At 43.8% G+C, this 12,608-nt stretch overlaps 1 protein-coding gene across 9 annotated transcripts in view; it reads right to left on the bottom strand.

The window, feature by feature from the left end:
* Window positions 1-12,608, bottom strand: part of CACNA1B (calcium voltage-gated channel subunit alpha1 B) — a 353,504-nt gene that overhangs the window by 152,002 nt on the left and 188,894 nt on the right. For 6 of the 9 annotated variants that reach the window (XM_067471871.1, XM_067471870.1, XM_067471872.1 and 3 more), the window contains exons 10-12: window positions 11,353-11,427; window positions 6,268-6,357; window positions 2,883-3,092 (exon numbers count right to left, since the gene is read on the bottom strand). In XM_067471871.1, coding sequence (XP_067327972.1) covers window positions 2,883-3,092; window positions 6,268-6,357; window positions 11,353-11,427 — 375 coding nt within the window. The remainder of the gene's footprint in view (window positions 1-2,882; window positions 3,093-6,267; window positions 6,358-11,352; window positions 11,428-12,608) is intronic. The other 3 variants (XM_067471874.1, XM_067471878.1, XM_067471875.1) reach the window with 1 other exon arrangement.

The raw sequence follows: 12,608 nt of genomic DNA, 5'->3' as shown, positions 1-12,608 counted from the left end.
GACAGCGGAAGACCAATGGCATTACTTAGCCACTTCGCCCCAGGTGGAAAAGGGAAGGATGGAGATTCAAAGTGGAGCATCTCCCACGGTCTGTCCTCACAGCTTGATCGCAGAACAGCAGAAGAAACTGGCCAGAGTCAGGTAGATTGGCCTCCCATTTCTGCTTCGGTGGCACAAAAGAGAAAAGGGTTTGAAGGTTTCTGGTTATTGTTGTTGTTGTTATGTTTATAAATTAGGGATGTGCAAGCCATTCAAAACGGTTCAAAGGTCATTACAAAACTGGAGGTGCTGGAGCTTCGTTTCTAAAGTGTTTCTAAAATATAGTTTGGGAAAAATTGAAAAGCAAAAGTAACGAAATTTCGTTGCTATTTAATTACAGAAATTGCATGTGCGAATAATTATTATAATTGGGGAAACTTCAGGGGCTCATTTCTCCCTCATTTTAAAGCTATTGGAGTGAAACTTGATACAGTGGTAGAACACATTTAACACTGTTAGGTAAAGGTAAAGGCTTTCCCCTGACATTAAGTCCAGTCGTGTCCGACTCTGGGGTGTGGTGCTCATCTCCATTTCTAAGCCGAAGAGCCGACGTTGTGCGTAGACACCTCCAAGTTCATGTGGCCGGCATGACTGTATGGAGTGCCATTACCTTCCCGTCGGAGCGGTACCTATTGTTCTACTCACATTTGCATGTTTTTGAACTGCCAAGGTAGCAGTTCGAAAACATGCAAATGTAAGTGGGCAGCCACCTCTCCACCAAAGTCAACATTGACACCGAAATACAACACCACCTGAGCTCTGCGAGTGCAGCATTTTTCCAAATGAAGCAGAGAATGTTTGAGGACCGGGACATCCGTAGGGATACCAAGGTGCTTGTCTATAAAGCTAATGTCCTCCCAACCCTGCTATATGCCTGCGAAACGTGGACTGTCTACAGGCGTCACATGCAACTCCTGGAACGATTCCATCAGCGCTGCCTCCGGAAAATCCTGCAAATTTCTTGGGAAGACAGGCGGACAAAGAGCGTGCTGGAAGAAGCAAAGACCACCAGCATCGAAGTAATGGTCCTCCACCATCAACTCCACTGGACTGGCCACGTTGTCCGGATGCCCGACCACCGTCTCCCAAAGCAGTTGCTCTACTCCAAACTCAAGAACGGAAAACGGAATTGTGGTGGACAGGAAAAGAGATTTAAAGATGGGCTCAAAGCCAACCTTAAATACTCTGACATAGACACTGAGAACTGGGAAGCCCTGGCTCTTGTGCACTCCAGCTGGAGGTCAGCTGTGACCAGCAGTGCTGCAGAATTTGAACATGCACGAATGGAGGGTGGAAGAGAGAAATGTGCCAAGAGGAAGGCGCGTCAAGCCAACCCCGACCGAGACCGCCTCCCACCAAGAAACCAATGCCCTCACTGTGGGAGAAGATGCAGGTCAAGAATAGGTCTCCACAGCCACCTACGAACCCACCCCCAGGACACCGAACTTGGAGGACCATCATCCTTGGACTACGAGGGATCGCCTAAGTTTTCGAACTGCTAGCTTGGCAGAATCTGGGCCTAACAGCGGAAGCTTACACCGCTCCCCAGATTCGAACCTGCGACCTTTCGGTCAACAAACTCAGCAGCTCAGCGCTTTAACCCACTGCACCACCGGGGGAGCCATCCAAATTTCAGAACATTTCACTAATCCACGGTGTTTTGGGGAATTTCATTTTTTAAAAAATTCAACCAGAGAAGTTAGCTATAGCAAAGTACCTGATGAACCAACCTGTACATAGCATATTATTTGAGAACACAGAAATGCCGGACCACTCTAACAACCACCATGTCAGACGACAAAAAGAAGCTATTGAAATCCATAAGGAGGAGGACTTTTTCAACAGAAAGGAAGAAACCATAACAATGAACAACATTTTAAAAACTCTAAAATCAGAACAGCAAAGAAAGAACAACACTAAAAACAGGAGAATTCCACAAAGTAAACAATCAGGGCCAGCAAACAATTCCCAACAAAGGATTCCCCCAGGCAGGAAGCAGCCAGACTTTGCTATTCAGTGCCAATCAAGGTGGACAATTACAACATTCACACTTGATTCCAACAGTCAAAAGTTCTTTCTCCCACTCTGGACATTATTCCACAGGGATAAGTACCCCACTTGCCCAGTTTCCAACAGAACTCACGACTTCTGAGGATGCCTGCCATAGATTTGGTGAAACGTCAGAGAATGCTTCTGGAACATAGCCATACACCCTGGAAAACTCACAGCAACCCAGTGATTCTGGCCATGAAAGTCTTTGACAACACATTAAACATAATAATACTAACAAAAGTAACGACAACAATAACATTTTAGTGGGATGTTGTTGTCAGAATATGTTGAAGTATGTAATGTATTTTAAATGTAATTTCATGTAGTTATAATATGGATGCCACAAGATTGTAATGCTGTGATGTATGTTTATGTTCGAGGCTGTGAGATAGTAGCCCTGAGATGCTCTCAGAGCTGAGTTGTGAGAAAAATTAGGGAGTATCTGATATCTGCCAAGCAGCTGCAGAACTATTTACACTTCCACTTCCTTTGTCCTGCCTATTGTATACTTCATGTCTAGTCGCTTACTGAAATGGATGTATTTTGAACTGCTCTAAGTAAATTGAACCTGCTTTGTAACCAGAAGTCTCCAGAGTCCATGATTTCTACCAAGCCTGTGCAAAACTTCCGCGCTAAATGCCAACAGTTGTGTGGTTTCCAGGCTGTATGGCTATGTTCTAGTAGAATTTTCTCCTAACGTTTCATCTTCAACTGTAGCTGGAGAAATATCATAATAAATATTTTACTTCATTCTTCCTATTATGGTTGATACAACCAAAAACCGTACTTACACAGTGCGGTGGTGAGCCCCTCCGGCTGGTCATAATGCACAATGGCGACACACAACGTGTTGAGGGCCACCACACAGAGGACCATCCAGTAGAAGCCCTGGGCTTTCACCATGCGCCGGATGAAGAACCGAAACATCTTCTCTTTCCTACGGAAGTAGGAGGAGCTCTCATTTTTGCCGCTCTTCAAGCTGGCCCGGGCAAACGGAGACCCTAGAAGAATTCGAAGAGCGAAAGGTAGAGTCACTGCATATAAACCCAAAGCGTCCAAGATGTCTACTGAAGGGTACATGCCTTTCCCAATTGAACTAATGATGTTCCTCCAACATCCGAGCCTACTGTTACCCAGGAGCAGGGCTTCGCTGCTTTCCTGTCATTTGCAAAACAAAGGCTGGTAAAACTTGATCTTTCCCCAGGCTGGGAATCCCTGCATCCTTTGAATCTGGCTGGTGCAGATGGCAGAGGATTTCATTTGAGTTCCAGAATGTACTGGAGTTTTCTAACCACACATGATTCCACCTCCCAAAAATATATCCGTGTAGGAGGGAGTGTTATGGCCTGATTTGCCTATCCTTCTGTCTCCCGGAGAGCTGAGTGAATCTGGTTTGGGTTTTAGTGTGAATTGTGATGGAACCAGCCAAAAAACTAAATGAACTAGAGGATAGGGATCTTGGGAAGCTCCTTTGAGGTTGGACTAAAACCCAGAGCAGATGAGCATAGGAGGCCACATCCACTATGGCTTCATTGATTCGGGATGCTTCTACGCTATAGTATTAGTGCAGATTGATACCCCTACTTTATTTATTTTATTTAGTTATTTACAATATTTATATTCCGCCCTTCTCACCCTGCAGGGGACTCATGGTGGATTACAAAGTACATATACACGGCAAACATTCAATGCCATATACACACAACATATATAGACAGACCCACAGAGGCTATTTAACATTCCAGCTTTTTTATTTTTGATGAGGGTACTGGCCACCAGGGGAGCTGTTGCTTCGCCATCCATTATGACACTGATGAAGTACTTCCTCATTCTTTGCATGCTTGCTGGAGATATTTATGGCATCATACATTAGTTAAATTAGCCTCTCTGCATACGCGTTACCTAAATTTCCTACTTGACAGATGCAACTGTCTATCGGCGGCAAAGGTCGACAGCCAGCTATACAAAATTGGTCGGAAGCTCACTCCGACCCAGGCTGGCTTTTGGTCAGTAGTGATCTTAATGCAGCTGACTCCCAGCCAGCTGCGCCACGGTGCTAACAAGCTTTAATTGCCATGGCTGAATGCTATAAAAAAGGCATGGGCAAACCTTACCCTCCAAGTGTTTTGGACTTCTACACCAAAAATTCCTATCAGCCTACCGGCCTCCATCTTGTCTGGATTTAACCTCAGCTTGTTAGCCTTCATCCAGTCCATCACAGCTGCCAGGCACCAGTCCAGGATCTGGTGAGTTTCTTTGGACTGAGGTGGAAAAGAGTAGCAGAGTTGTGTGTCATCAGTGTAGAGATGGCACCCAACTCCAAAACTCCAGGTGACCCAGCAGTTTCATGTAAATGTTGAAAAGCATGGGGGTTAAGGATGGAACCTTGCAGGACCCCACAGGTCAATAGCTAGGGGTCTGAGCAAGAATCCCCCAGTATCACCATCTGGGTATAATCTTCCAGTGGGGCACTGCTTTGACTCATTCTGGAGAGCCGACCCAGAATGATACTATGATTGATGGTATCAAAAGCTGGTGAAAGATCCAAGAGAAGTAGGCTTGGGCAATCCATGGTTCTAAATGGTTCTAAAGTACTTACAAAACTAAAGTTCTGGTGGTGAAAATTGCAGAACTCTAACAAAACTCTCAAAATTTCATAATAAATGGCAGTTCCTAATTGGTTCTGTCATTAAAATCACCAATAATGAAATAATAATTAAATTTTGGAAGTTTTGTTAGAGTTCTGAAATTTTCACCACCAGAACTTTAGTTTTGTAAGTACGTTAGAACCATTTAGAACCATGGATTGCCCACGCCTAAAGAGAAGTCATCCACCAAGGTAACCAAAGTCATCTCCATTCCGTGAACAAATTAGTAGGAACATCAGCCCTGGCTTTGTCTTACTAAGCTGCCGAGTATGCCTGCCCTGTTTGGCATAGGTCTGCCCACACAAAACAGGTGAACATAGCATTGAACGAATCATGCAGAATAATCACAGGATGTCTTAAACCTACACCTGTTGACAAACTCTACAAGCTAGCTGGCATTCCCCCCCCCCCCCCCCCCGGGATGTTGCTGCTAAATGTGAGAGAAATAAGGTTGAACCCTGTGGAAGCCACCCACTACATGGCTACCAGCCTCCTCCCAGTAGACTCAAATCAAGGAAAAGCTTTAGGAGAACTACCACTCCTCTTGGCGTCCCCCCAGCAACAGCAAGGGTATCCCTCTGGGCAGCTAAACCAGGAAACTGCAACTGGATGACCCCCCCCCCCCATGAGGGTCTTCCTCCTGGGGCAAACCAAGAATGGACAACTTGGAAGTCCCTGAACAGACTCAGAAATGGAGTGGGCAATCAAAAGACAACCTGGCAAAATGGCACGACCTAAAAGAATCCCACACCTTGTGTGACTATGGAGCAGAACAGACAACTCCGCATCTGTATGCTTGTCCATTATGTCCTGCCTCATGTACAGAGGAGGAATTATTGGAGGCTACAGACAATGCTGTTGCTGTTGCCCGTTTTTGGTCAAAAGATATTTAGCCACCTGCACTCCTTCTATTTTTATAGGTTTTATACTAATTTATGAGCCCCCGGTGGTGCAGTGGGTTAAACCCCTGTGCCGGTAGGACTGAAGACCGACAGGTTGCAGGTCGAATCCGGGGAGAGGCGGATGAGCTCCCTCTATCCGCTCCAGCTCCTCATGCGGGGACATGAGGGAAGCCTCCCACAAGGATGATAAAACATCAAATCATCCAGGCGATTCTCTCACACCAGAAGCGACTTGCAGTTTCTCAGGTCGCTCCTGACATGACAAAAAATATATAAACAAAACTAATTTATGCAATGCTTTTGATACGAAATAAATAAAAATCCATGAATAGGACTAAAGCTAGGCTGTGAAGGATCAAGATAATTGGCTTCATCCAAGAAACCCTAGAGCTGAGAAGCCACCACTCACTCTAGAACCTTGTGTAGGAAAGAGAGGTTAGATATGGGCCGGTTTGAAGTCTATATTGCAGAGGAACCACCTCTGTTTGACTCTTGCCTAAGAAAACCCTATGAAATGCATGCGCTCACAGGTTGGAAAGCACACAAAGCAGTGTGCAGCCACCATAAGGTTGTCTGGTTGCACCAAGTCAGTAAACAATTTGTCTGACAAACAACGTTTGACTTACCAACGGAGCAAACATCCGCGAAATGGTCCTCCCCTTCTTCAGCATGGATGAGATCATTTTTGCTCTTCTTGATCGTGGCTCTTTTTAGGACTGGATTCAAAAGCAAGGAGCAGGAGGAGGAGAAAAGGAAAGAGTAGCAAATGTGGCCATCAGTATGCAATAGTCCATAAGCCCTCCACTCAAGCCAAATGGCCTCTCCATCCAAGGTTGGGCCTGAAACAGTTTCACAAGGCTAACCATTCTAATTCTATCAGTGAGCACCAGCTTCTCTGATAGGTTTTCATGGCAAACATCATCTGTCACTTAGCTATGCTCAAGTTATCAGGACAAATAACACTATGTAACAAAATTTGAAAAATGTTCTGTTCCTGGTTCAAAAGTGTTATTTCCTGTTTAATTGTGTGGTCCTTACTTTGAAAGTAGCTGTTCTACTCCAGAAACTTTGTTATTGTGGCTGCCACAAACTAAGTTGAATTTTTGCTGTTTGTTTGGGCCGGGCTTTAGCACAGAAGGTTAACACCAGCTGCAAAAAATCTTACCAATCGAAAGGTTGGTAATTCGAAGCCCGGATTGGGGCCTAGCTCACTGCCCACTTAGCAGATCGAAAACAGCTGTGAGTAGATAAATAGGTACTGCTTAAGCGGGGAGGTAGTTTAATAACACCATAAAGGAAATACCATAAAAATGCCAGTGATCAAAAAAAAGGAGGAAGTCTGCGTATAGGGCTCTTCAACATGGAGGATGAAGACAATGGAGGCTACAGACAATGCCGTTGCTGTTGCCCCTCTTCGGGGGGAGAAGGGCGGGGTATAAATATAGGAAATAAATAAATAAATAAAATGACAGCACCCCTCAGTGACCAGAATTGAGTACAGCCTCCAGGACGCCGAAGATGCTCTATCTGTTGTCTGTCCTGTCTATGCATAACAGCACTGGATGTTGAATGCCTTAGCTTGACATCTTCAACATGGAGGATGAAGACAATGGAGGCTACAGACAATGCCGTTGCTGTTGCCTCTCTTTGGGGGGAGAAGGGCGGGGTATAAATATAGGAAATAAATAAATAAATAAATAAAATGACAGCACCCCTCAGTGACCAGAATTGAGTACAGCCTCCAGGACGCCGAAGATGCTTTATCTGTTGTCTGTCCTGTCTATGCATAACAGCATTGGATGTTGAATGCCTTAGCTTGACATCTTCAACATGGAGGATGAAGACAATGGAGGCTACAGACAATGCCGTTGCTGTTGCCTCTCTTTGGGGGGAGAAGGGCGGGGTATAAATATAGGAAATAAATAAATAAATAAAATGACAGCACCCCTCAGTGACCAGAATTGAGTACAGCCTCCAGGACGCCGAAGATGCTCTATCTGTTGTCTGTCCTGTCTATGCATAACAGCATTGAATGTTGAATACTATGCTAATAATATAATATATTGTATATAGATATAATATTTGTAATATTATAATGTAATACAATATAATATTACTAATAATAATATATTATAATTATATATTTTATATTACATGTAATATTACTAATATTATTAGAATATAAAGGTATAGTACAGTATATTAATATATAATACCGATATTATATATTACTAATAATATAGAATATATATAATAATGTAATATACTGTAAGTGTGTGTATGTGTATGTATATGTATGTGTATGTGTGTATGTGTGTGTGTGTGTGTGTGTGTGTGTGTGTGTATATCTCTTGTAAGCTGCTCTGAGTCCCCTTTGGGGTGATAAGGGTGGCATATAAATGTTGTAAATAAATAGATAAATAAATAAATAATGTTTGCTGTATATTTATTTATTTACAGCTTTTATATTCCGCCCTTCTCACCCCACAGGGGACTCAGGGCGGATTACAGTGTACACATATATGGCAAACATTCAATGCCAATTTTGACATACAACATATACAGACATAGACAGAGGCTATTTAACTTTTTTTTTCTGGCCGCCAGGGGAACTGTCGCTTTCATCGTCCATCTGCGACACTGATGAAGTACTTCCGCATTCCCCACATGCCTTTTGCTGGAGTGCTTGCTGGACTCTTTTTTATGACCTCATAAATTAGTTAATTTAGCCTCCCCACACTTTAAGGTGGTAGCTAATTTTCCTACTTGACAGATGCAACTGTCTTTCGGGTTGCAAAGGTCGACAACAGGCTACACACAATTGGTTGGAAATCCACTCCAACCTGGGCTGGCTTCGAACTCATGACCTTTTGGTCAGAGTGATCTTAATGCAGCTGACACTCAGCCAATCCCGGTATATGTGTTCTGTGATTCGCCCTGAGTCCCCTTTGGGGTGAGAAGGGCAGACTATAAATGCTGTAAATAAAATAACTAAGTAATAATAAACATTTTCCATATTTTTATGATAGAACCAATTAGGAAATGACATTTCAAACCCAGGAACAAAAATTGTGCTACATAGTGTAATAGGAGATGGAGTCCAAAACCTTGAAGGAGAGCACCAGTTCCTCATCTCTCCTCTGTGTGGAAACCGAGAGGAATAACCCCAATTTTCAGGACCAATTTTCAGGAGCCAGGAAAGAAAGGACTCTGCAGATCCTAATTACACATTTCTATGTATGTATTAAGAACATTGTCATGGGGGGGAAAGCAGGTCCTTCACTTGCTTTCAGTTTAAGGCCAAACAAAGCAAGGAATGCAACAACACAACATCCGATGCCAGCACTAAGACACTACAAGGTGTGGTGATCACACGTTACGGACTCGGAAGAAAGCGCTCAGAAGGAAAATGTGAACGGTCAAAGCCTTGTGTGGGGTTCTCCAAAACACCACTCACATCGGCACACAAAGCAGAGTCAAACCACGGAAGTCCTCATGACTGCCTGTTTTGATGGATGCTCAATGGCCTAAGACAAGTTGGAAGTGGACTAAGGTTCTCATTGGCTACTAATTGTCATAGACAAATATTACTACAGAGTAGGAAATATGGGCTTCCTCTTCAATGTAGTGGTTGAGGTTAACTGCCAGCGAGTCAACTTTGATGACACCAGAACCACTAATCCATGAAAGAGAGACTTCCAAGTCATCCTGTCATCCACAGCCCTGCTCTTGTCTTGGTCTCAAGGTTTGTGGCTTCCAGATTGGTCCTGCTCATCCTTTCTTGAAGCCTACTTCTTTCAGCATTTTGTCTAGTTTCTCATTCCAGGCTCCAACCATATATAAACCAGTGGTTCTCAACATCCCCAGATGTTTTGGCCTTCAACTCCCAGAAATCCTAGCAGCTGGTAAACTGGCTGGGATTTCTGGGAGTTGTGGGCCAAAAAACATCTGGGGACCCCAGGTTGAGAACCACTGATATAAACCCTTATGTTGCTTGCAAAGAAGAAGTGGCTGTTTCTGGTCGACGGCAGTCAAGAAATCAGAAGACCAGGACTTGGAAGCTCAGTCATGAAGGAACTAGACAAGACCCTGAAGATATGTAATTGGGTATTCAAATTAGGATGGTCCTGTTTCCCATTTCTATGTATGGTTGTTGAAGCTGAACACTGAAGGAATCTGATAGGAAGAACATCAACTCATTGGAGATATGGAGTTCTATGGATAATAGGACTGGGTTGTTGTAGGTTTTTTCGGGCTGTATGGCCATGGTCTAGAGGTATTCTCTCCTGACGTTTCGCCTGCATCTATGGCAAGCATCCTCAGAGGTAGTGAGGTCTGTTTAAATAAATTGGTCCTAGAAAAACCCAATCTAATAATAGTAATAATAATAGTAATAGTAATAATAATAATAATAGTAATAATAATAATAATAATAATAGTAATAATAATAATAATAATAATAATATATTAATATTCTGCTCTATCTCCCCAAAGGGACTCAAATCTAAGCTGTCTGTGGAGAGGCACATAATTCTCCATCCCTAGTTTATTCATTGCCGAGTTACCAGGCAAGGCCTGTTGCGATGGGGGGCGCCCTCCCACCGGCCATGTTGGAAGCAGGGGGCTTCTCCTTCCTAGAAGCCCCCTGCATGGCAGGAAGTTTCCCGCCGCATGGTCAGCGGGCCAATCAGCGGTCAGCCCCACCCAGCACCTTGTATTGGCTAGGGGTCGGCTGCTCCCTTCGCCCAGCAGCCTTAAATAGGCTGTACAGGGGCCTGGCAGGCACCAGGCCTGCTTTAGGTTGTCCTCCCACCCACCCTGCACATTTATGTTTTTGTTCAGTGTTGCAGTTGTTGGTCATTATCTATTCATCACAACGGTTGGCATGTGGCATGGGCCCTGGATCTGTTTTCCGTCCCTCCCCTACTGTGACCAGAATTGAGTACAGCCTCCAGGACGCCGAAGATGCTCTATCTATTGTCTGTCCTGTCTATGCATAACAGCATTGAATGTTGAATACTATGCTAATAATATAATATAATATAATATATTGTATATACATATAAGATTTGTAATATTATAATGTAATATATAATACTACTAATAATATGACGGGGAGGGAATCATCTGGCGGTTCACAGGGGGTGCCGTGTTTTGTTGCCTGGTATTGTGCCATTGGGCCCCCAGCTGGACTCATCAGGTTTCGGTCAGCATTGGCTGATCGATCTTGATCTAGAACCCATGCCTGGCAGCCAACCCTTTGTTCCTGTAATCAATAAATTAAGTTGTGGCCAATTTTTACTCCATCTATGTGTCCGTGTCATCTCTGGTCCTTTGGGTGGGAGGAGTGTCGCCCGTCCACACGCAACAGAGTTTCTTTTGGATATGGTCTTTATTAGAAGCAGCAGTCTAGTCTACGGAAGCTGTCCAGGGTGCTGAAGAGTCTTTCTATCTCTCTTGCTTCTCACTTGCGGTTATTGTTATGCCAACTTCCTCCAGACTCTTATGGGTCATGTTTTGTCAGGATTGGGGAAAACCTGTCCTTTGGCTCTTGCTCATTTCTGTCTCTCCTCGGAGACAACGGTCACATCAATACACACACAACCTCTGCCTGAATGTCCAACCAGCCACGGTGATGGCCCTGTGGAGCTTTGGGGGTGAAAGCTACATGCCATGCCCTCTCCAACCCTGACAAGTTGCCGTCCACTCACTGTTACAGCTGCCGCCGCTGCTAATCTCCACCGTTGCCGTGCCTCGCAGAATTGGGCCTTCAGAAGTGGCCCTCCCTGACCGTGATCAGGAGGAAAACAACAAAAACAACAGAGGAAAGAGAGAGAGAGGGCAGAAGGAGGAGGAGACACGAGAGGGTGAAAGACGGAAGAGGAAAGAGTCTTTTAACCGCACTTTCACCAACTGTAAGATTGTACGAGCTTGACGTCAACAGGAACAGTGGAACGGTACCCTCTCTCTCTTTGGTGGACCAGAACTTGGCAGGAGGAACATGCAACTCTCAGCTGCCCTAAGGAATTGACCTTCTAGGAAATGGTGAAAATAGGATTTGCCTGTCTCGGATAGACTGGGATCACCACACCCTGTTATGTCTTTTTGCTTACGAGAAAAAAAAGGGGGTATTTGACAAATTTGCTTGGAAACTCTGCTCTTTTGGTAGGCCTCCTACCAAAAAATTGTTCTGCCATCCCTCTCTGATATTCAGCAAAAGCTGGCAAAAGCTTGCATCAACAGTGAATATATTCCTACTCCCAACCCAACATTGCTACAAAATGTGGCAACTTGACCTCCCAAATTTGCAAGCATGCCTATCTATTGTGCTCTAGGAAAATCCCAGCTAACTATGGCCCTGCAACACATGTCAACATTGTCTTTTACAAGTCTCCACGAGGCTTGTTCATAATTTCATTTTTAATTCATATTTCGGATAAAATTCGTTAAATTCGTAGATACAAAGCAATATTAGAAACATGCAATATTAGAATCAACTCTCATACTCACAAATTTTGTATTTGTCTGTTTGTTTGCTTTGTTCTATTAGAAATGTAATATAATGGACTGGTTGTTCTGACACGACAAATAAATGTTTTATTGATGTGTTGTCGGGCTTGGCCTCATGTAAGCCACTCCGAGTCCCTTGGGTTGATGGTGACGGGGTATAAATACAATTTTATATTATTATTATTATTATTATTATTATTATTATTATTATTATTATTATTTAAAAACCAGTCCTTTTTCTTTGGCTTAAGTACCATAAGGAAGGCACTGTGGGAGGGCCTAAAGTTAATGGGCAGGAGACTGAGAACACAGAAAGCTTAAAAATGTAGTTTGGAAAGGCAAGGTCCCTTGTGGCTGAGAATACAAAAGCCCCTGCCTTAAACTACATTTCCCAGAATGCAGTGCAAAGCATCACAACCCCCAGTGACCCCAGACGTTTAGAGTGTGCGTAATAATA

The sequence above is a fragment of the Anolis sagrei genome, chromosome 11 (genome assembly GCF_037176765.1).
Source record: "Anolis sagrei isolate rAnoSag1 chromosome 11, rAnoSag1.mat, whole genome shotgun sequence".
Lineage (NCBI taxonomy): Eukaryota > Metazoa > Chordata > Lepidosauria > Squamata > Dactyloidae > Anolis > Anolis sagrei.
The sequence above is the reverse complement of the archived record's forward strand: the minus strand, read 5'-3'. Positions and strand labels throughout refer to the sequence as shown.